The 25,608-nt window shown below is 43.5% G+C and overlaps 1 protein-coding gene across 1 annotated transcript; it reads right to left on the reverse strand.

The window, feature by feature from the left end:
- Window positions 1–2,689: 2,689 nt before the first annotated feature.
- Window positions 2,690–24,911, reverse strand: hoxb3a (homeobox B3a). The gene is given in 5 exon segments (XM_041063340.1): window positions 2,690–4,199; window positions 7,386–7,626; window positions 7,628–8,099; window positions 16,231–16,297; window positions 24,503–24,911. Coding segments are annotated over 3 exon segments (1,455 nt in total). The 5' UTR covers window positions 7,979–8,099; window positions 16,231–16,297; window positions 24,503–24,911; the 3' UTR covers window positions 2,690–3,336.
- Between the last annotated feature and the right edge of the window lie 697 nt (window positions 24,912–25,608).

Consider the following 25,608-nt stretch of genomic DNA (forward strand, 5'->3'; position numbering starts at 1 on the left):
TGACAGCGATGCCGTGCTTTGGCCTGAGGTGTTGACTCGATATTCAATACTGGCATCAGTGTCAGGTCATCTCTGAACCAGAGACCTGCTGTTCAAAAGAAGTCCACACCTGATCTGGGATTCATGGGATTCATCAGTTCATGGTTGAATACATGAGATCTATGAGGCGCTGTTCACTACATGTTACAGGTTTACTAGTAAAGGGTTTAGGTAGCGGTAGTGCTGTGTTGAAGTTACTCAGTTGATTTTAAAGGGTTAATGGGCCCAGCACTTACTTTAGTGTGATGTGTTATCTTTCAAAGTTGATCATCAACAAAACCATGCATCATTGTAGAAGTTAACCTACTTTTCAAGTTGTTGGAGCTCTAATTCATACGTTATGAACTCAGCAGTGCAAAGAGCTGTTCGTAAGTGTGTTGCCATGACAACTAATAGGACTGGTGTTAGCAGGTTTTCACCTGGTAGTGAAGCGGCCTTCTCCAGACAGAAGTTTGTGACATTCTAAAAATGATCCTGAGAATCTCCAAAGACCGACAATAGCTCTGAATAACATAACCTTTTATTAAACAATTGTTCGACAGACAACTCTCTCAACAATGAAAGAAAAGGGAGCTACAAATGACAAAGAAAGAAGTTGTTTTTTTTTTCTCCAAAAAGACTCGTTCTTTTTTTTCCCAGCTAATAGTTCGTCTAACTTTTCTGACTATGCAAAGATGGGTCACCAATCCCCATCCTTGCCTTTTTCCTTGTACAAGCCAAGACATTTATGTACAAGGGTCATTATAGGAACATAAAAACTACTTATTTTCTTCTAAAATACAAGAACTAAAAAAATTTAACTTCAGTACAATGGACAAGAAGAAACACAACGTTGTTTTTTTTTTCTTTCATAACAGGTAAATACTAAAAAAGTACAGTATTTTTTCTCGATATAAATACATGAAGGATAAATAATAATACAAAACAGAAAGTCTTTTTAAACTGGCTATAACAAATAAATATTTAGATATGAATGTTCGCTCGAACACACATTGGCGAAAGACGCTTTGATTGGAGGGCCTTCCGTCTTCAAAATAAGATTTTATTATTATTATTATTTTTTTAACCTTTAACCATCAAAATGTAAACTCTAAGTGCAACAATGATGCCCAGATGTGAAGAGCATTTGTGTGAATCTGCATTTTAAAAACCACTGGTTCTGCTTCCAGAGCGTCAGTGAGTGCGGTGAGGGTGGAACACGCACAGCTTGTGTCAAACAGTCTGTAAGGGGTGTGAGTGTGTGTTGCCCCAGACGGCTCTCACTGACTGTTCAGACAAAAAAGTCCAGTTGTTTTAAAAAATGGGTGAAACACAGCAGCTCAGATTTCTGGGACATGCATTTTTGTTCAAATATATACCCTGTATCCACGTTAAAAGTCAAGATATGTGAGAACAAAACAAAAAAAACCCAAAACAATAGAAAAGGTGGACTTTCACGCATTGGTGTGGCGCTAATGTAAGTGAAGCCTTCCAAAGTGAGAGAGAGAGAGAGAGAGGGAGAGAGAGAGAGAGAGAGAGAGAGAGAGAGAGAGAGAGAGAGAGAGAGAGAGAGAGGAGGGCAATGACTTACCCAAACATAAATAAATAGTGTTCTCCACTCTTATTATTTACCCTGTGTCGATGATGTGCTAAAATAAGAACATTAAAAATTTCTCTTCCGTGTCCTCTCCTGTGTTTGTTTGAAGATGTCAACAGCTGGCATGGCCTGGCTGTGGATGTATGTCAACGAAAGGAAGCTAGCTTAGCATTGCTATGTGTGTGTGTGTGTGTGTGTGAAGGTGTGATTAGCTAACGTAGCTTAGCACACACGTGTGTCTACGCGAGCAAGTTTAGCCTTTGAGCTTGTAGCTTCATAAACCCTGTTAGAGAGATGGGAGTGGTGGTGAGTGCCTGTGCGGTGATGGATGTGTGTGTGTGTGTGTGTGTGTGTGTGTGTGTGTGTGTGTGTGTGTGTGTGTGTGTGTGTGTGCGTGCAGGGGGGTGGGGGGGTGGGTCAGTGTGGGATTGTGGAAAATTCTGCCTCCTTCAGAAGCCATGTGCTGCTGCTACAGACAGGAGACAGTGTGTTAGTAGTGATTCAGTCTGGACAGACAGAGACAGGTACGACAGGAGACAAAAAGAGAGTGAGGGGATGACCACCCAGTGGTTTTTTATGTGCTTCGTGGAACCGGAGGGGGCAGAAGAAGTTGAACGCTGCCAGCTCCCAGCTCCCAGCTCCCAGCCATATATTTCTGTTCCTCCTCTGCGGCTGATGGAGAGGCAGAGCCCTCCACATAGCTCAGCTCGGCTGACAACAACATGTGTTGCCTAGAGGGGGAGAGAGCTCGGCGTCATAAATCTAACCACCTCGTTAACTGCCCATTAAAATCTCAACTATTTCATTTACCAGGCGGGAGAGCTCTTTGTGTATGTGTGTGTCTTAGGGGGGAGATTTTATTATCAAAGTACAATTTTAAACCACATACTAGCTCTAGCAGAGCCATTATAGGCTTTTTTATAACTACATGCTAGCTGAACTACTGCTGCACTTTGCTCCGTCCAAGCAAGAACTGTTTGGAAGAATCCAGTAATGCATTAGAAATCCACAGAGGAAGGATTTTGTCGCTAATTATGCTGCAATTATTTTGCTGAGTAACTTAAGCATAAGATATTACACAGAAAGATTTTTCTTTCATTTTAGGTTTTTTTTTTTTTTTTAAATGACATCTCATTTTCTAAGGTTTTCAGGAATTTTAAAAAGATAATGAACTGTTAAGTGTTTTAAAGTTTTTGTTTCCTCATTTCCTGTATGAGGATGTGAAGTTAAAGTTAATGAGTTTGGTCCCAGCCTAATAAAAAAAAAAAGTCTTTGAAATTTTTTGGCAACTACCACTGATTCAACTACTTTCACACTGCAGGTTGTGTGTTATATCAGTTTCTTCTGGCAACATGAATGGTTCATGGTTTGGGTGCATTAGTGCTGCTAGCTTACAGACACAACCTCTGGTTTGTTGAAATGAAATTAACTGCACTTTGAAGGTAACAGTGAAACCTCTGAGCGCTGGCCCTAATCTGACTTGATGGAGTGCTTTATGAAGGCAGTGGAAACAGGGTGGGGCAGGCCAACACCAAACACTGACTGTAGAGCACAGGTCAAACCACTGGATGGCTCCTGTCTGTCTTGTTTTGTCTCTCATGTCATCCCCCTTGCAGCGGTAGAGTCCCCACATGTTAGTTAGTCTGTTAGTGAGTCACGTCATGTTACTTGTTCTGTGTCGTCTTCACTATTTCCTACGTTGTCATTTTGTTCCAAACCTGCTACAGGTGAGTGAGCTTGGGTGCTTCCTGGATTCTGCCCTGAGTCGAGGTGTGGTGCGCTGACAGCTCAGTGTACGTTGGGTGTGTGGGCGGGTCACAGGTACCCGGGGGCCCTCCTCCGCCCACGTGGTGCTGGTTGGTGGCCGACATGGGCCCTGCGCCATTGTAGTCCATTGTTTGGTGGTGGGGTGGCGTGGGGCCAAGGTGGTTTAGCCCGTAAATGGAGGGCCCCGATCCGGGCATGGGTTCCACATAGCTGCCACCCCCCACGTAGACTGGACTGGCCTGCATGTTGGTGGGAGTCCCATAGCCGGCGCTGTTGGCCTGCACAAGGCCGTGGTGGGGATGAGGGTCACCATAGTCCGGGTCTGGGGCACCGTACTTCTGCTGGGAGGGGCAGCCCTTCATGGGGACATTGGAGTAGGCAGTGGACATGGAGTAAGACACTCCCTGGTGGGGCTTGCCGAAAGATGGCGGAGACGGGGCATCGTAGCCTGCCCCGCCTCCCCCTCCCATCGGGTGTATTGAATTGAGGAAGCTGGCGGAAGACTGCATGGGCAGGGGTGGGGATCCGGTTGGTGAGGGCCCTCCGGAGCTGGAGCTCAGGCCCTTGGACTTCTGGTCCTTCTTATACTTCATGCGTCGGTTTTGGAACCAGATCTTGATCTGGCGCTCAGACAGGTTGAGCAGGTTGGCCATCTCCACACGCCGTGGCCGGCACAGGTACCGGTTGAAGTGGAACTCCTTCTCCAGCTCAACCAGCTGGGCGCTGGTGTATGCCGTGCGAGCCCGCTTAGATGACGCTGACGACCCACTGGTAGGACTCTTCTCCCCGCCGCTACCGCTCTCAGCTCCTCCTGACACTGAGGACAGAGGAGAAAACATTAAACAGAGGCCAGGGCCAGAGAAAAAAGAGAAGGAAGATGAAATGAAAAAATGGAGATTAAATAGAGAAAAAAAAACAAAGAAAAACTATCAAAAGAGACACAAGAATATTAAAAAGGTGAAAGAGGGAGAAATGAACAAAAAGGGAGGATAGAATAAGAAACAGGTAAAAAAGAAGATGACATTCAAAATAGAGAGAGCCAGAAAGGCAGAGAGAATAAAACATAATCAGCCTGCATGCTGGAGGAAATTGAAAGCATTCAGGTTCTTAATAAAGCAGAGGGGGGTCCAGGCAGGCAGGCGGAATTATCCCTTGATATTAGTTGTCAACACTTCATAACTGTGGCAGTTATTAAGAGACCAAGGCCTTGGTGTTGGCCGAGGGCAGCTAAATTGCATCTTGGCTGGAAAGACAAACCCCCAACAGCAACAGCAGCTGCAAACACAAGGACTACAAGCAAGCACTGAAGTTGACCTGCACTCACTTCAGTCAGCACACCGATATAAAAGTCAAAACTTATCAACACGTTAATGTCATAATGACACTGACTTCTAATGGAGCTGGAAGGTTTGCAGAGACTGGCTCAGAGATGCTTGAGCAGGGAGTAGTTTGAACATCTGTTGATGAGGATGATGTGAAAAAGCTTGTATCAAATATTGTAAGATTTTTTTTTTTTTTCTGCTGATTTGATTCAACTGTTTAAGGGAATTTTGTGACCTCTGGGCTTTGGAAACCAGTGGACACCTGTTACCTACTGGATCACTGTAAGTCAGTCTTAGTGGGTGCACGTGATAAATGCAAATATTTGTTTGAATATGGAAATGTGTATGTTTTACCCACAGCGGGGAAGTTAATCATTTTGCAATACGACCACAGAGCCTTCTACAGCTCAGTTTCAAGATGTCTCTACGTGGACAGAACTCTGGATGATGGTTAGAGATCTGACACAAAAGGGCTAAAATACACTGCTAGACATCACAAAAGCAGGATTTCTTAGTTCTAACTAGGTGTCCCTACTAAACTGGCACCTGAGTGCATAATTGAAGATCGAGCCCAAAGTGAGTAACGTTATTGTTAATAACCCTTCATTTGCACAAGAAAAAGGGAGGAAATTCTTTGAGTGTGCACAACAACCACAGCAGGTGAGACGTGTTAACGACCTGATTGATTGTCTGACCCCAGGTGTTTATAATGAACAAGCTATGGGTCAGAACTGTTCCAATGAAACTGAAGTGTAGTGAGCTACCATCAGACAGCTTACTACACTTTTTCTCTTTTTGTTCAGGTGATCAACATGAACTCAGTGTCATAAGCCACTGTGTCATTTGAATCAGTGTGCATCCTTGAGATGTTTTCATCCAAATATGTGAAACAGTGCGGTTCACAACAAGCACTGTGATCCTATCTCTCCATAATTCTCTCTCTCTCTCTCTCTCTCTCTCTCTCAACAGTATAAACATCTCTCCCCTCTCTGGGAAAATCTATTCATCTGTTATCGTACATGACATTTAAATTCATCCCGTTAATATCTTCCTTCTTGCAGGAGCTTTCCAAGGAGGTGTGAAAAGGAGAGGAGGAGGCCAGAGAGGGGAGGGAGGAGAGCAATGAGAAGAAATATAATAACCAGAGGGTGGAGAGCAGGAAGAGAAGGAGGAGGTGAAGGGTGAAGAGGAGAATGTAAATGAATGAAAGAAGGCGTACAGGCTATTGGCTGCAGACAACTACTGGCAGCTGGTTAGTCAGACTGTCCTATAACTGGCAGTACTGTTACTGTAATGAACTGCTCGGGTTGTCATTGATGAGAAAGTCAGCTTAAAGAAGAAATGCCATGGAAGCTTCCATTTTTAGGTCCATTCACTCAGGATCTGACACTGAATATTGATTAAAGAGCAAATATCTCTCTGTTCAATCGTTCACCTCTGCTGCCACTGAACTGATCCCGTGATTATTTTTGTTTCAATAATATTTAAGCTATCTGTTTTCCCTTCTTATGCATTGGAATCCACAGTCGTGTTCCTGTTTTTGTGGTTAGGTTTAGGCAACAAAGCACTTTTAAAATGTAAATAAACACACTGTGTCAGTGTGAACCAGACCACGATTTTTCCTTATCAGATATTTTGTTTAAAAACAAATACGCTGTCTGTGGACATTATACTGATACATTCAGCATCAACAACTTCACAAATACATGAATGAGCATTTTCTCTTTATGCTAATAGGAAGTGTGATCCAGTCACTTCTATGTTTCCTTCAAAATGTACTCGCTGTTGCAAATTAGTTGCACATAAACGTAATATCTTATTAACAGGGTTGATTCATCTAACTCTTGAAAACTTTTCTTTTCCTATAAGTAAGTATATGCTTTTTCTTTGCCATTAACAGCATACATTTTTCTCCTTTTTACTTATTGTGCACTCCTCTAGGTTTGCAGGAATATTTGTCAGGCTGCCATGCCTCTGCCCTTTGACCTCTTTTACTATTGGCTGACTGACGTAGCAAAGGGATTTTAAAGTCCCCCTGCTGATTGGCTTTAGTTACTGAAAAGACTCAGTCAAAGGAACCTAAATGTAAAACAGAGCTAAGTTTACTTTTAGGCTCATACTTTCCAGCTTTCATGCTAACATGTTTTCTCAGGGAGCTGTAGAAATGCTGCAGTGAATCCAGCTCACCAGCCACATTAGTTAATTTAAAAGCAATATTGGTTGGGTAAAATTACCTTAGACCAGAACAGACCGACCCACCAGCCACAGATAAATAATAACCAGCTCCACTGTTTGTCTGTGGTCATTTCCCTGTCTAACCCTGTGCCTGTGGAAACCCATTTTGCCATAATAGTCTGAGAAACCCTTTTAAAGCCTCTGGGGATTTGGGGCTTGAAAGAGGATGTTGATAAGAGAAGTGAGGAAAGAGGGGACCTGGTGATGGGAAGGAGAAGGTAGAGGGTAATAGGAACAAAGATGTTAATGAGGAAGGAAAATGAAGGAGGAAAGAAAGGGATGGAGGACAGGGAGAGCAGAGAAAAGGAGTTATGAGAGAGAGAAACAGACTGGTGTAGGAGGAATAATTATTTGACTAAGCCCTCTTGTTGCTGTGGTACTATGTGAGGGAAATCAAAGCAAACACAGACAGACAGAAAGACGGGGACAGGTGTAATCTAACACACCGTTGCCAGAGTTGTTGCTGGGTGAACAGTTTTTCTGTTTGGTCGTCTGACGACACTCTTTCATCCAGGGAAAGATCTGCTTGGCCAAGGTCGGGTTGGGGGGCAGCGAGGAGGAGGAGGAGGAAGATGTGGAGGAGGAGGAATTGGACGACTTATTGGAGGCTGATTTGGAGGCTGAGGATGCCCCATTACTGCCCCCCGGCTGCTGAGCCCCTGTATTGCCGTTGTTGGGGTTGGGAGGGAGCGGAGGGGGACACCTGGGAGCCGGGGTGGTGCTCAGGTGGCAGGCTGGGCCGCATGCAGCTGCCATTCAGCTCCTTGGTCTTGGCTAGCTGCTGCTGCTGCTGCTGCTGGTGGCCACTGTTACTGCCCAGCGACTGTAAAGAGCAGGCAGAGCGCTGGTAGGAATCCACATCCAGATGGGTCGCCGACTGGAAGGCCGGCTGGTGGTGGGACACTGGGACCGGGGCATCGTAGCCCCCAAAGCCGTTGGCGGCCGCTGCTGCTGCCGCCGCTGCCGCCCCTTGCACCTGGTAGGACGAGTAGCCACCGAAAAGCGTCGAGGAGTTGTCGTAGTATGTTGTCTTCTGCATTTCTGAGAGAAGTGGCGGCGTCTGCTTGTGCTCCGGTCCTTGTTGAAAACCACTGCCGGAAGACCATTTGGTACCGGGGGTCACGTGACGGTGTCTCTCCAACGGTCCCCTGCAATCTGACCTGAAAGGTTAGGAGAGGCAGAATAAAGAAATGAGAGCGATAAATCCATCTTCCTCCAATGAAAGCCGCCATGACATGAATAGAAACCACTGCTTTTCTTTCCTCACCCCCCCCCACCCCTCCTTACCCTCCCCCTCCCCTCTGAGCCCAGTGCACAGCCTGCAGATGCTGTAGTGGTGGGGGCACGAGGAGGGCAAACTGTGTTCCGACTCTATAGTATTAATGTTACATTTCCAAAGAAACGTTATCTAATTATTATTATTATTATTATTATTATTATTATTATTATTATTATTATTATTGTGAATAACAATATTAAGTAGTAACATAGTAGCCTATTATTCACTAATTAGTCCCATTTCGGCAATTAACCTAAAGATGAGGACAATGCTTCGGCTTGAATTTAAAAATAAACGGAAATAAAATCTCTTTTCAGAATTGTGCTCAGCATTACTATATTAAGTATTCTTCTATTATTCGAGTTTCACGTTTATTCATGTTTTTTTTTCTTTCTTTCTTTCTCTTTCGTAATAAAGCACTACCCCACCGTGTCAGGTGTTATTCAGGCTGGACGTGCCTTTTTGTTGTGTAATGGCGGCAGTGAATGTGGCCTGTATGTGTGTGTGTGTATTTTCCTTGTGACTGATGTAGGTAGCCTATTTCTGTCAACCTCTGCCTTCCACATATGATTTACTGGGTTCCGTCTGCTCGGCTGTTACCTCACTCATCCTCAAGCACTGGAGTCTATCTCCGGAAGCGATCATTGCTGCTGAATATCAGGCTATTCTTGCATCACGGTGTTTTTTTTTTTGTTTTTTTTTTTTTTTAACAGGGCAGAGAAAACTTACGGAAGTACATTACTGCATGTTCATTAAAAAAATAAAAACTGAGTGACAAAGAAAAGCATTAACGGTACTTTAAAGGTCATAACATTGGCAAGGAGACATGTATAAATCGAATTATACTGAATTATATTTAGATTGAAGAGATTGATCTGTGAAACATTAAAAAAAAAGTCTTCCTGGATTTATATTTATATTTAAGGAGGTATTCTATTTGGTGAATATGGTGAGCCTATACGTCAAGAGAATGAAAAAAAAAAAAAAGAATTAAGCAAAACACTTGGGCTTAGACAAAAGATGCCAATAATAGATTGATAAACAAAGAAAGAAACCTCGGAAGAAGCTTCACGAGTCAGTGATCCATTAGGGTCGAGCGGCCAGAGTGCTCTATCATGGCCCCTTAAGGGAGAAAAAAAAAAAAAAAGAGAGAGAGGTAGAAAAAAAAAAAGAGCAGTGTGAGCCCCCATAGACTCCCTATCTGGCGCTCACCGCTGGGGTGGGCCTGTGGCCGCGAGAGGCCGGCTTGTCAAGCGCGATAGAGCACCTGGCATTCATTTCTCCTCTGAGCAGATAAAATGTTTAACGGGGAGAAGCAGAGGTGAAGCGCCTCTGCTGCTGCCTCTGTCATCCGGCACAAACAAACTCAGCCTCTGTGTCCCAGCTCCGCAGCCAGATACTGAGGCTCACCGACTGTTAGGCCCACTGCTAGCAATTATCAGATTCCTTGGGTTAATATGGCGACAACAGCCCGCACAGATATTATGTAGCCATCAATTCCGTTTTATAAGGTCATAAAATTGAAGCTTCTTGAGTGTCTGGCGGTCTGTTGACCGACTTCACTGTGGAGGAATATTATAAAACATAAAAATGACATAATAATGTGACAGCAATAGATGTCAGGCCTCAGCTACAAAAAAAGATACGCAGAAAAAAAAAAGCTGAAATTATGTTGTGTACTTATAGGCTTCGTTTTTTTTTTTTTTAAAGCATACCAGGCCTGGATGATGCGATTCAGAAATATATAAATCAATTAATAGCAGCTGGTAAAAAAATAAATAAATAATAAAAAGCAAACAGAAGAGCGGATGTAAATAAAAATGGCACATATATCCTGCAATAAATAAATAAATAAATAAATAAATAAAAAACAACAAAGAAATAAAATCCCGTGTCAGATTCCACTGTTTTCATAACGGGGTTTGCGCTAAAATAATGTAATTAAATATAATTCCTATCCTTCATGTTTTACTATTATTATACCTTTTTTTTTTTTTTTTTGGAAAATTAGACAGGCCAGCCCTACTCCAGCTCTCAGCACGTCACACATGTCAGCCATTTATCTTTCTAGTAGACAAGCTGGAATCCTAATTATTTACTCTGAGGAATAGTCCCAAGGAGGGAGAGAGAGAGAGAGAGAGAGAGAGAGAGAGAGAGAGAGAGAGAGAGGCCGTGGCAGTGAGTGTAGGAGGAATATGTTATTAAATCATATCGCTGTTTCGCCATTAAACAGGACACGTAATGTCTCTGCCACTAGCTTGTAGGACCAGAGCTTAATACAATCACCAACTTTACTAGACGCCTCCCTGAATAATCCACTTATACTGCCAGAGAAACAGCCACCCAAACAAAAACAACAGAGAGAGGGAGAGGGAGAGAGGGAGAGAGGGAGAGAGAGAGGTCGGCCTTGGTGTCCAGTGTCTGTGCTTTATCCTGGGATATAAAATTACAAATGGCGCCTGCCATGAAGAGCTATGCAGGCAGGGAGACACAGAGAGAATGCATTAACTTGGACAATCCACGTATTCCTTATCCCATTAACACACACGGGGTTAGGGAGTGAGGGGGTGTAATTATATTGAGCTGTGCCCAGAAACAATGAAGGATTGGCCTGATCAGAGCTATTGTTGCTATGATCATGGCCTCTATTTGGGCTGAAATCACCAAAGAGTGAAGCCTGCCTGTATGATTGAAATTACACTATCTAAACATTTTAGTTAAAGAATTAAATAAAATGTCAGATATTGGCAAAATAATAAAAACGGAGGCCCGCGGGGAAGGGAAAACGCCAGGGAGAAGTGGATCATCCATAACAGAAAAATGGTCGGGCATTGCTTTGTAAATAAATAGCTAAAGTGAGGAAGAGGCATGGACAGAATAGGAGAAGAAATGAGAGAGGGGGGGGGGGGGGGGGTTAAAAAAAAAAAAAAAAAAAAGAAAGGAAAAGGACAGAGATGGAAGGCCGAAAGAAGGGGGGCTGCTTGCGGCGGGTAGCTGCGGCAGCTTAAAGCATTGTGAACTCTTCTTGAACCGGGATTGAAGTCTATTGGGCCATAAATCACTGAGCCAGCCACTCCGCCGTTCACAAACTGCACAGCGAACAAACACGCTCTGTATTTCTGGTTTGTTGTTTGAGCTCGTGCATTTACCGGCTGGCCTGCTTGCCTGCCGGTGATGCTCCCTTACCTTCCTTAGCACCGGTGGTCCCGGTCCAGTCCGGCACGGACCCAGCAGCACCGCATCACAGATTAGTCCCCACGCACATTCACTAGGTAATCAATAACAATAATAAATAATTAAATAAATAACGAATCCGGTCGCTTTCTCTCCCGTTTGCCTCTCTCCCTCTCTTCTTCTCTCCGCAAACCCCGCTGCTCCTCCGGTGCTGTCTCGAGACCAGCACGACTGCTCGCGACTACCACCACAACAACACCTCCTGGAGCCAGCGACAGCAGCAGCGGCGGCGGCGGCGGCGGCAGACCGGGCTGCGCGAGGGTGGCGAACCGGACACCGTGTGGCATGAACGACCGGCGGATGAGTGGGGTGGACGGGCTTAATGCGTCGGTGGAGGGGCTCGATACACGGGCAGAATTAACAGACGGGTTCGGTATAGGCTACAGGCAAGCTAGCTATAGCACACGAGCTGAACGAGCGTACCGGGAGCCTGCCTGCTTGCCTGCTCGCGCCCCCCCAACCCCCCTCCACCTCCACCCTCCGCCCCAGCACCAGCACTGCCTGCACCGCTGCTGGCTGATAACAATGGCCTCAAATTTCTTTCTTTTTTAGCCACTGTCGCTCAAACAGCCAGTCAGCCAGCCACCCAGCCAGCCAGTCAGTCACACAGCCTCTGAGGAGCAGGTCCACCACAAAATGTCACCCCATTGCATCTTTGGGGTGGTTGTTTCTATTCTCCCTCTCCTTCTTCTCTCTCTCTCCGTCTTCCCGGGTCTGCTGCCTCTCTCCCTCCGCGTCTTCCCCTCTGCCTTGGGTCTGTATTCTCGCCTCGCTTCGGTCTCGGGCAGGCTATAGGTGGTGGGTTTATTCCGCACGGCTAGCAGCAGCAGTAGTAATAGCCTATGGTAGTAGCAGCTGTGGTGGTAGTAGCACAGTGGGTATTCTCATTAGGCGATGTTGTTGACAACAAGCCCGGGTATCAGCAACGCTCACAGGGCTAGCGGAGGAAACAACAGGGCTTGACTCGTGGACGCGTTGATTCCCCCATCAAAGAGCTCAGCGTCACTCACAAATTATGCTAATTTCACTGGCTGGAAGTGAGACATGCTCTCAGTAATGTTAGCCCTACAACCCAGGCACATACAGGCTACTTGACCACATGTCAGCATTAGTTCAGATTCAACACTAAAGTATTTCAAATCTGACTTTTTTTCTCTTAACATATAGCTTACAACTGGTATTGACACCAGGTGAACTTTGGCACAACTTTCATCCAACGCAGAAACATTTTGGGGGGTAAATTTGTGGAAGTCTTTTTTTTTTTTTTTTTTTTTTTTAAACATAATTTCAAACAGGCTCATGTTTGGTTGGCATGTTCACTCTTTTATTTCTTTTCTAATTAGTGTGCTATTTGCTATGAGGCCACACACATCTTATAACAAGCCTGGATGTATAAAGCTAACACTATTTGTAGGAAATGATATTGTTTAGGGTGGGTCATGGTGGACAGAGATCCCAAGCCTTAGATAATTATTGTTAATTTTAGCTGTCGTTTCATTTTACAATGGGGAATTGTTGATTATGTCAATTCATATTAATGGTACTGACATCAAATGAATTTGCATATACAGTAGTTAGAAGAGCACCTAGTAAATAAACTATCCTAACAGCCACTTTAGAAGCTGTCTTAATAATACAGACCTAATCTGGAAAACATTATCATTATGAACGGGGTATGGACAGATGTGTCAGATTAAAGAGGATAAAGCAAAGAGCTGATAGCATCACTCACTTCTTAACCTAGCTGTATTTTATAATGCATTCACTGTATGTACTGTATTTATCAGGCAGGCTTATATGTTAAATATCTTCTTAGTGGACAGCCTGTCCTCACCAAATGAGCGAATGAATAGCACGTTCATTTCCTTCAGTCTCTTCGTGTGTTATCACTTTTTGCTTCTGGTTTCAGGCCACGTCATCTCTCAAACCTCTGACCCCTAAGCCAGAGCCAGACAGCATGACTTTACACTTCATTACATGAGACACAAAAAGCTGAAAATGCGTTGAAGTGGGCAGCAAAATGTCCTGAAAAGTCCTGTGCTATTTATAGGTAAGGGCTGATATTGTATTGATGTTTATATTTGTTTAAAATAGTTTATAGATATTTGCAGAAATCTAGGCTGTCGCTGCAAATGCAAATAAAGTGTCTGTTTAACAGTACAACCTACTCAGAGCCAGATCCATTCAGTTCAGTGTCATCGGTTGATTTTTGGATCCCATACAGTCAGGTGGATATAGCAGATTATATTTTTCCTAATCTGTTAGGAGTTATCACTTTATGTAGACAACAGTGTGCTTATCATTCACCTGTGTGTGGCAATCTTGTGAAAAAAAAAAGAGACTTTCTTTCTTTTCCCTCTGTGCCTCCTGTTGAATCCTGAATTTACAGGAAACGTGACTTTTTTTTTTTTCGTTTTTTTTCCCTTTTTTTTTCAAAGGCCCTCCTTAAGCTCATTCCATGCTTCCCTGTAGAAACTAGACATGTAGTCTGTATTGTTAAAATTTCAACACCTCCTCTCCCCCTGCTGCTGCGTATGCACAGAAAAAAGTACATTAAAAAAAAGAAAAGGAGGCCACAGTGAAAGGGCAGAGAGACTGACATGAAAGGTACAGAGAACAGTAACAATGCAACAACTCAGGAAATACTATTTAAAGAATAACTGTCCTGTAAGTAGCTCTATGAGTGTCAGCCATGAGCAAAACGTAGGTCCCCTTCCAGGTTTTTTTAAGGAAAGTAAACATTACAAGAGAGCCTACAATATTTTTTGCTTATGCTCTTCCCTGTGTTTTGACTTGAACACACATGGGAGGAAGACAGGAGGAAGTGCAACAAAAAGGTGAAGTAGTAAAAAAAAGAAAAAAAAAGAAGCAAGAATAACAAGAAACCCCAGTGGGAAAGAGACACAGAGAGGTGAGACCAAAATGGAAATGAAAATATGAAGGCGTCTCACAGTGTTTTCACACACACACTACCCACACTCTGTCTCTATAGCTCTCTCTCTCTCCCACTTGCCTGTATTTTTATTATTCAGGACGCTACCCCTGTCGTTTATGGCTACGTAAGATTTATGAGTTCTCTCGCACCCAGCAGCGTGTGTGTGTGTCTGTGTGTCTGTGTGTGTGTGTATAAACAGCCCAACTTTAAAACAGATAGCATTCGCTGTGGGCTGCTGAAATGAGAAGATGAGCTCCGTGTAGGTGGAAGGTGGGAGCCTGAAATGTGTCCGACTGCAACTTTCCCTTCAAAGCTCTTTGTGCGGACGGAGGGATCTGCTCACCGCTGCTGAAAAGCCTCATTACTCATTAACCAAACCACTAATCAGCTTTTTTTTTTTTTTTGTCTGTGTCCTTCTTTTTTTTTTCTCTCTCTTCCATTGAGCAAGAGTGTGGAAAGAGATGTGCACATGGAGAAATAAGCAGCGCGGATTACATGTATGTATTGACTTGTAAAAGCACGCCGGTGCTTGTAAAGGATAGCAGTTATTCTTTATTTTCCTTGGATGGCAGACGCGCACCGGCGCCTCCGTGTTTCGGATTGAGTCACGGATATTGGGTTTCACAACTGAAACTCTGTGCCCTGCAGAGCTATGGAAATCCTCTTTCCATGTTTTTTCTTTTTCTTTTTTCCCCCCCCCCCCCCTCTGGGACTTCAGATATGTAGGCCACTGAGGATGACACTGAGGAATTTCCTCTGACTATGAGATTTAAAATGATATTTTTTTTTTCCCCAGTTTTTTCCCCCATTTTTTTTTGCAGTGGAAACACGGTGCTGCTCTAAATGTCATTTCTAAAATATATTCTATAAATGAATATGCTTCATTGCGATGTCTGTTCTCTTATGTGGTCTGAAAGGAAATACTTTTAAGCATTCCTATAACTGTTACCTGTTTAATGCTGCTGTTAGCGCTCTCTGCATTATTACTGCTGTTATTACTTGTAGCGTTAGCATTAGTGTCATTATTGCAGGTACAAAGTGCTGTTTTAATAACTGTCTTATCTAAATGATGAACTGACCCCGGTATGTTTCCTGCTGCGGCTGTAACCCGCGGCCATCATACTGCCCTTCACACCTCTGGATTATATTACATTAAGCACGTGTCATTACATTATATTACATCACTCACTCTCTCTCTCTCTCTCTCTCTCACCCACACACACACACACACACACATTTCGCATGCGTTCAGCTGCACCTTTGTACAAATTTAATTCGATTAAAAAAAAAGTTATGTATGATAAATCATCAGTTGAAAAAAAATCATAATAATCAGAAATACCTTTCTACAAATATTCCACCGCGATTTACCTGTGTTAACGCTGAGTCTGCACTGGTTTTGTAAAAGGTGCAATTCCAACATCATGACGAAATTTAAAGGAAATAATAATAATAATAATAATAATAATAATAATAATAATAATAATAATAATAATAATAATAATAAACGAAACGGATTGTGTACAACACGGTGTGGACAAAGAAAAAAAGAATTACTTCCAATACTTTTTTAGTTAATAAATAAATAGATATATAAATAGCCTAAATCTGACATCTGTCTATATTTATGAAAAGTTTTGAATAACTTAATTAGTTTGACATTAAAAAGTCAAGCGCAGAAAAGCACAGAAATCGCCTCCCTATAGCAGTTAGGAGGTTTTTAAAGGGCATGGCCACGTTCTCCACAGCGTGCAGGTCTAACAGTCGATGGTTTACAGATCTAAGGCCTCCAAATCACAGCGCACAGCTTTCACAAGGAAGAAAGTAAAACAGCACAACTCACCGAGAGATTTCCTCTTATTTCCCAATGTTTTGGTGGAAGAAAACGGCTTCCAGAAAGCTCCTAAGAACTGCAGAACAGGGGGGAGGGTGAGGGGGGTGGGGGGGGGGGAGATGGGGGGATAGAGGGAGAGGAAAGGATAGGGAAGAAAGAGAGAGAGATGCAATCAAAAGGTCTTGGTAAAATCCGATACAGAGCACAGACCTCTTGTAGTCTATCGAACGGTTGGGACAGGAGAAACCGCTGACAGGTATTGCTGACCTTAAATTATTCCCGGTGAAATCCCGGAATAAAAGCAATAAGAGCGGAGAGAAGGGTGAAGGCTGGGTGGAAGTGATCTCAGATCTTATTGATTCTGGTTATCATATTACACATCCTATTACATTTACCGTGTTTTCCCTGCGTTTCTCAAAAGAAACGCAGGAAATCTCTCTTATCTGCGTGGCCTGCTGTTGTGAAAATCTTTAAGATTTAACGAGGAAAAATGGCGCTGCTTCCCCTCACTGATGCAGATAAAAGTCGGGATGGAAGGATAGAATATTATCCATAATTCATTTGGAACAATGTTCAGCTCCACGGAGGAGGCTTTCTGTACCCTGACACACTCCACAGAAAATCACGAGAACAAATTATCAGTAAAACAGGGTGTAATCCTAAAATAAAAAATAAAAAATAAAATTTAAAAAAAGTAAAAGTAAAGTAATTAAATTAATAGTGCTTAATTACACCATAATAGAAAGCTGCTGTGATAACGTCAACACATGAAGTAGCGGATTAATCTGCACCAAGCACAAAAACAACAAGCACTGACAAAACTAAAGTCAGTATCTAAAAGAGAAAAGAAACACAGTGCCTGGGGTGCGTCTAAATCCTGGTTACTTTTAATGGGAATTAATCACAAAAACATAATTTAAAACCTACTGAGAAAACTTAACACATAAACTCTTTGCATTAATACAACAACAAATCCACAACAATCACAAAAAAAAAAAAAAAAAAGTCAGAAATGTTGCAAAGCATCAAACCGCCCGACAAGTAAATAAAAAGAGAAGAAGAAGCGACCACATAACGCGAACAGCTGTTTCCCAGCGGCTCCACATCCACGCGGCCCATAAATAACTTCAGCATCACACACATCGCGGAGAGAAAAAAAAAACACACATCGCGGACAAGGTTCTGGTGTTAGGGTCCGGCCGTCCTCATGTGGGGCTGAGCACCCCAGAGCAGGGGAGCGTATATCCCGGCCGCTCGGACACACATCCAGCGGTAAATCCACGTCCATCCACCGCGGCACGCGGCGGTAAACATGTTTTAAAAGGTGAGCTGTATAATTGTAAAGTAGAGTCCGCGCGACCGCAGGATGAAAAGCGCTGTCCGCGTTGTTGCATAGTGGCTGTTATTATTAAAAGCGCTGGAATAAAATATCTGGCTGCTTCTTGTTTCTGCTCCTGACAGCTTCCCCCAAACACATAAATCAAAAGCAAGGATCCCTCCGACCTCCCCTGTACCAGCCTATACCACCACCATCACCACCACCTTCACCACCGCTGCTACTACTCCTGCTGCTTTAAAGTTATTTATTGTTTCCCCTCCATGCACTCACACACAGCTCTGGCTGCCGTCCATCACCATCACAACACCAGCCGGGGATTCCTCCCTGTGTCCCCCCCGCCCTCAACTCAGCCCCGCGGGTTAGTCGGAAATTTGGAGCCACGGAGCAGGAGTGGACTAGTCTAAAGTTGCCCAGAAAGTGATGAAGGGGCCGACTAGCTTAGCCAGCTAGCCTATAGGCCGAGACAATGGGAGGAGGCCGCCTCCAGAGCTCCCAGAACAGCTGATGAGCCAAATTTTGAGTGGAAGAGGAGGCTGAGGAGGAGAAAGGGGGGACTTTCATTTGAAGTCAGGCATCCAAATAAAACAACGTAGAGGGGTGTTTGTTCTCACGCTGGATCAAGTGACAGTTGGAAATGAAGGATGGAGCAGCAGCAGGAGCAGCAGAAGGGTCTGACAGAATGTACATGAGGTGAAGGAGCAGCAGGTTCAGAGTGCAGGGAGATGGGATGTATGGAAAGTATCAAAGCATTATGGACTATGGACTCAGTTAAAGCAACTCTATGATGCTAGCACTTAACATGCTATATTTTTTTACTACTCCATTCACCTGAAATCTCTTAGGATACTTTTTGTTGCTTTACAAGTCTGCAAACAGCAGTGTAGATATCATAACTTTTTTTTTTACAGGTTAATACCTCTGTAAAATAAACACTGTAAAAAAAAAAAAAAGAAAGCTTCTTCAGAAGAGCGCTTTTACTTTTGATTGTTTTCTGATCTGGGTTCTTTTTACACCAGCGGTGGATGGAGAAGTTGATGTTGCTGCTTACTGCTGCTGCTGCTGCAGCTTCATGTTAAAGCCTCACGTGATCTGAGCAAACTTTATCACGACTCTCTGCTCTTATCTCTGCCTGGTCTGGTGGTGCCATCACCGGCCTGCACACACACACACACACACACACACACACACACACAGCTGTGGAGCTTTTAGGTTCACTTGATCTCAAAGTTCTACGCTGTGATTTTCTTTGTCCTTATACTTCCTTGGCCTTAGATCCAATCAAAACACAACAGAAACATAAAAAGAAAACAACCACAAAACAACAACACATGTTCAGACCCTTTTAGAGTTCATATCAGTGCTGCTGCTTTACAGGCTTGGTAACTGAAAGCCCCCAGTGAAGCACTCACACAGTGACATATTGGTGCACAGATCTCCAACAGTGACCTTTGACCTAGAGGAGCAGTAGATCAGTTCTTTAACGATGAGCCCTTTGGCAAAGCGCCTTAGAATCCCATTTTCATGTACTATTTTATGATTTAATCCATAAATCTGTACACTTATTTTTTTTTTCTGACATATAGTCGAATTTACAGAAAATCATTTTAAAGTAATATTTAAATTCAAACGATTAGGATTCTTTTTGTTACTTTAATGCAACTGAAATGTAACTGCTATTCTTCTCCCACCCAGAATAATCACAGGGACATGGGCTGAGAAGCTCCACGCATGAGCTCGCTGACATGTGGATTATACTAAGTGTGTTTAGTTACAAGATCATGGCACAAATAGGCCCGCAACTGTTGTTTCTGTGATTATTAAACACAGGTAGAGCGTTTACAGTTCGACCGCAGTGCAACTTGTAATTTCAGTGTACAAGCACTGGTTTGTACCCACCTGTCAGAGCTCACTCTAACTATAGCCCACATAGTCAGGTGACTACAGTTGGGTGTTAAAATGCAGAGCACATAAACTGAATGACAACTTTGTGGACTCTTGCTTGCAAATAGTGAGACAGACCAGATGTAGAGTAACAACATTGTTCTGAATTCTCTCAGCATTGGACCTTTCATCTACTGAGAAGCAGCATTAGAGCATCATTTGAGCCTGCAGAGTTCACAAAGAAATAAAAAACTTTCGATGCTAATAATAACATGAAAATCCCTTCGCCTCAAGGAACCTATCCGTTGATCAAAACCCCCATGTGAATCCAATTTTTCGAATCTGACGTCATGTGCTGCAACATCAGTGGGCTTCTGGCCACTTACATTCTTTGCAAATGTTCTCTATGGTTAGAATTTCATTGGGTTCAGAGGATTTTTATCAGGCGTCTTTTCCCAGAAGCTGAACTCCCTGTTTTGGTCTCACTTCAACTGTAACATAATGACATGAAAAATGGTGAATTTAGAACACACGTGCTCTTAAAGCCCGCTTTGTTTACATATGCAAATATTTAAGCACATGTAAACATTTACCCATTTATTTTCTAATAAATTCTATCATATGACATGTTTACACTGAAGATCAGACATTTACATTCTGTGGGATTTTCTTCTTTGTACATTTTACATTTAATAAGTTGTGTGGCTTAGAAAAACCTGGCAAATATTTAAACATTATTTTTTATTTAACATTATTACATATTAATGTGTTTCAGTAAATATTTTGTTGTTTGTAGCTGAATTCATTTTATCCAAAAACTATCATTCTATACTTCAGTGTATCTTCATGCTATTTGATCTTTTTGGGCTTCCAGAGCACCCACTGCCATCACATTACCCTCCCCAAAGATCAGTCCATTTCCTTATGTGTTCTCCTAAAAAGACATTTTTCATCAAGTCCATTGGAAGCTTTCCTTGAAGTGTAATGAGGTCGAACGGCCAGGCAGCATCACTGCCGACTCCACACACACACACACACACACAGCCACACCAAATGGGCAAGCGACGACAAACCCAGCACTGCAATACATTTCATCTGCACCTCCCATCCCTCGCCTCGCCCCCCCCCCCCCCCCCCCCCCACACACACACACACACACACACGCTCGGGGCAGATGACACACAAGTTTCAACACCATTTTTCAGATGGTAGATATGCACTGCTGAGAGAATCTGAGAGAGAGGAAGACACTCTACAGTTTGTTTATTTAGAGTGTGAGTTTCTGATTTTGTTGTGTATAGACTGTTACCTATACTCAGTTATCAGCTAGGCAGACACGTACACATCTAGAGCAGAAAAATAACCTGAAGCTTCTAGTTAAAACTCAGACCAAACAACGTCTGTGTACTAACAACTGAAAAGTATCAACCAAGGATAGCATTTTGATGTGGGCTGTTCAGTACACAAAAAATAAAATTGTATTTTTGTTTTTTGCATTTTCATTTGCATTTATTTCCATACTGGCTGTTACTGTGAGTACACATTACAGGCTATTCACTTCACAAGCAGTCTAAATGATATAACCTCCAGTGTAGAGGCAGCCATTCCTCTGTTACATCGAGCAGCTTTACATGAGCAGGGTGTGACTGAGGTTTTCTAGCAGAAATGGCACAGATCTGCTGTTATGATATGCTTCCTCTTATTTTGGTGAGCACATTCTTTTCATTCAGGGTCATGAAATCTGAACAGATCTTCTTCTTATAAAGTCTGTTGCTCCTGGCTGTAGAGACATAACTGAGGCATTACGCTCACGCTGTGTACAAAAGACCTATTGGAACCCTGTTTAAGCCACAGGCTTCTGCTGAAGAAGACAAATTTTGTTCCCAGTTCGTGGTCTCACAAGAGTTTCCAGGGAACATGCACAAATTTAACAACAATCAGAGCTTAACTTAGACTTCGGCGAATTATTAACAAAAGGGGGATTTGGATGGTGGCTGTGAAGCCACCCCCAGGGGGTTCATCCTCTTTGAAAAGTATTGTTCTATTTGATAAGCAAAAATCTAATCCTATCCTAATGGAGGCCTTTTCTTAATCTTTACATTTTATTTCTAAATGTACCAACAGTTTGACATAAACCATTTTTCCGTTAAGTCCAACATGACCAAAACCTAACTTCATGACTGAAATTCAACCAAAATCAAGCACCCAAAACATAACCGACTACATTGCATTAATATTATGTTATGTTGTCTTGTATCGCAGCTGATCTCATCCACTGAGCCAACATTTTTGCTCCAATGTCTACTCGTCTCTCTTGCCTCGCTGTAGGCAGGGTCACCAACAGTCCTGAACCAGGAACTCACACCATCAGCACCTTCCTTTGACAGAGAGTTAATCTTTATCAGAGATGCTAATCTTTAACCTGAGACTCAAAGAAACCCCTAATGCCAGGAGAGAGAGAGAGAGAGAGAGAGAGAGAGAGAGAGAAAGAGAGAGAGAAAGAGAGAGAGAGAGAGAGAGACATGAGTGTGTTTGGGGGTTTAGGGGGAGGTGGGGTGTTGGGGTCAAATTGCCCTTTCTGCTCCTGGGCCATGAAAAGTGCCAAGCTCACCAAGTCTGTCAGCCATGGGATGAACAGGGATGGATGTGACTGCTTGTGTGCGTGTGTGTGTGTGTGTGTGTGTGTGTGTGTGTGTGCGTGTGTGTGTGTGTGTGTGTGTGTGTGTGTGTGTGGTAGATAGTAGTCACAAACTGAAAGCTTTGCACAGGGCAGATTGCATTTCCATCCAAACTTATAAGATTAAAATAAAACAGATAAACTGGTTTTAGACATTGCGTCCAAAGTTCAAGACAGTGTCAGTGTGTATGACACCATAATACTGAAGTCCTGCTGTACATCCAAACAAAGCAGACTTAAACTTAAACTTAAACTTATGTATCAGTGTTTAACAATCAGACTGGATTCAGAATGGAGGTAAGTGGTTTAGCTGTAGCTCTAACGGTCACATTGTCCAATAACTGAATCTCTTTTTTCAGGGAGGTTGTCACTGTGTATCCAACGGTGTGACCAAAGACGGATGTTGTTTTTCAGGACAATCAGCCCCTGTGGCTGCGTGTTGGTCAAAAAAGTAAATTTCCAGCATTGGTGTGTCAGTGTGCATCCAGGGACAGTAGTACTCAGTGATATGTTTGTAGTACTTTGTGGTTTGGCAGTGCCTTAAAAATGGATTTTCCTGAGTTGTTATTATATTGCTTTGAGGCCTCATTACGCTGAGTGTTGAACAACCTGAACCAGTACAACAGGCCAGTATCCATTTCCTAACAACATGCTCCTCTTATGACACATGGATAAGAATAAGAAGCCAGTGATTGTAATATAATCAGGCCACTTGGCCCAGCAGCAGATAGGGCCTGCTATTAAGCCTGTTACAGCAGGAGGAAGCGGCTGTATGGATCTCGGCCAGACCTGTCAGCCTTTATACACTGCGACAGTGTTAGGCATGCCTGCCCCCAATATTTTACTCTGATGGGTGTTTTGCCCATAGTTTGTCAGTGATGTATGAAACAATCTATTAAATCACGGCTGTGTTGGAGTTGCTGTGGGTTTTTCATGGCTTTAAAGTCTCTGTACCTGGAAGTGAACAGAAACCGCCAAGGTCAAGTGAGCGTCCAGAGGAGCCCACTCACTTCATGCTCTTCTGGCAGTGATTTCATTGAAACAAAAAAAATAAATAAATAAATAAAAAATCAAAAGGCCATAATAGTCACACGTTTTGTTTGTAGATGACGTTTTTCCTGATATAACAATGCTCACAGCTAAATAGATCTGGGCATTTACGGTGTTGGACCATATCTCTTAAAAAAAAAAAAAACATATGACCTGATTAAACTGACAACACTACAGTTCAGTACATAAACAATAAAAAAGACTAAGCAAATGAACAAAGTCATTTTAAAAAAACTAAAATACTGTCCCCTCAAAACAAAGGAATCAAGAGTATTAAGACCTGGCGGCTGGTTGGTAAAATTATATTTAATGCACATATATTTCGCATCGTTATCCCTCCAACCAGCCCATGCATGATTTGATTGTAGTCCTAATGTAATGCGTAAGGTGGTTTCATATCTCTCAAATCTCCTGGACCTAACGCTGCACGTGGCGGCTGTAACAATGAGGAAACCAACAAATTAGTCGGAATAAGGCTGGATCAGAGTTATTATGGAATAAAAGTCGGCTCGTAATAATTCAAATTTAAATAGTTGTAATTACGCATTTATTCATAAGCACTTTGCCTGCGCTTGCTTATATTTGGTTAAATGAAAGATCTGTTTTTGTAGGACCATTTGCTGAGTGTCGGGGGGAGGGGGGGCAGAAAAGGATGTGAAAATTTGTGGATGGGAGAGAGAGGAAGAAAGAGAGGGGCGGCTTCTTGAGTAAGCAATCTTTTCACACCATCATAAATCACTGCGTGGCTAACATGCATCTTCTTTCTTTACACCTAGCCGTCAGGTCCCTATTCACTACGACTCATTCTCTCTCTCTGCCATGTGCACACACACACAGACACAGACACACACACACAGACACACACACACACACATACCAGACGCACACCTCTCTGTCCAAACCGCGCTTCGTGCTGCAAGTAAACCTCTTTTTAAATGACGGGAGAGAGAGAGAGGGAGAGAGAGAGAGAGAGAGAGAGAGAGAGAGAGAGAGAGAGAGAGAGAGAGAGAGGGAGCATGGTGAGGCGCCCTTTTCGTCGCCCTCTTGTCTGTTACCTATTCTAAAGCATCTGTCTTCAGCTGCCTTCACACACACACACACACACACACACACACACACACACACACACACACAGAAAAAAAAAAAAGTTTTTGGCCAGCAATGGAGCTCGCACGCGGGCACACCCCGCGGATGCCTCTGCGAGTTCGAGAGAGAGACCACGGTCACACAACAGATAATTAATGACATGTCGAGCGGCGGAGCGCGTGGGATGGGGACGCCTCAGGAACACACACACCGGGACACTGAGCGAGAAACATCCCGGCAGACCATACCTGCTCTCTGTCGGCGTCTCTCCTCCTGGATCTCCTACTGATGTCCCGGTTTTTTTTTTTGTTTTGTTTTTTTAAAATCCCCCCTGGATACAGTCTGTTTTGGACACGGATGGACACACCGGCTGGAGTACAGAAGAAAACAGAATCCCTTCTTGGAAAAACCTTGGACGTAATTTTCCCACAGATTCCGGCTGCGTAATTACGCGCAGTCGGCCCGACGGCTGGGCGCTTTTCTGCCGTGTATTCGAGTATAAACTGGCACTAAAACCGCGGCCATGCCCGTTAAACCTTGGGCTTTACTGCTCCAACAATCAAAGCCTACCTACAGCACACAAGCTGACGGGGACTGCTCGGTCTGGGGCTCGCGGTGCTACTTTACCCTAAGAAACACACAGCGTGCGCACCCCCCCTTCCCCCTACCCCTCCCTCCCTCCCCCCCCTCCCCGCCTGTACTGCAAAATTCCCCGTATAGCGGGGCCGGTGCGTGCCTGGCCAGCCCCACGGTTAGGGCTCGCGCTTTTCTTGTCCTGAAAGCCTAATCTCACAACAGGCTATCTACTGGCACGAGAGCAAACGTTGGGGCACAGCTCGAGCTGCCGGTGTAGGCCCGGTGAACTGAACAGCGCTTTCGGTTGCCAGGGCTTTTCTGGTTTGAACGTGACGCCGTATTTCCCGGGAGACAGAGAGGGGGAGAGAAAGAGAGAGAGAGAGAGAGAGGTCCTCCTGTGTCACTCAGTCTCTTCTTTTACTCCTTCCTTCCTTCCTTCCTTCCTTCCTGTGTCTCAGGTTTTGGTATGTTTGGTCATAGCTTCGTTTCATACTGGCCTAAACTCACCCCCCTCTCCCCCCAAACACACTGTTGTCCTTTAGTTGCTACCTTTGCCTAGAAGCCGTGAATCAACACTGCAGACCTGTAACCTTTCCAGATTATAGTTCTTCTAGATTTGTCTCTCAAAAGTCCAATTTCCTGGTTATGTGCATTTAATTGGATCCACTGAGCGCAGACTGTGGAATATCTCATTTACGTTAACCCGGTTCTCCCTCGCTCTCTTTCCGCCTTCCCACTGGTGTTTCTCCCTGCTTGTACCTTTGGCTTGTTCCTTCCT

This window comes from Toxotes jaculatrix, chromosome 18, assembly GCF_017976425.1.
Source record: "Toxotes jaculatrix isolate fToxJac2 chromosome 18, fToxJac2.pri, whole genome shotgun sequence".
In the NCBI taxonomy this organism is placed as follows: Eukaryota; Metazoa; Chordata; class Actinopteri; family Toxotidae; genus Toxotes; species Toxotes jaculatrix.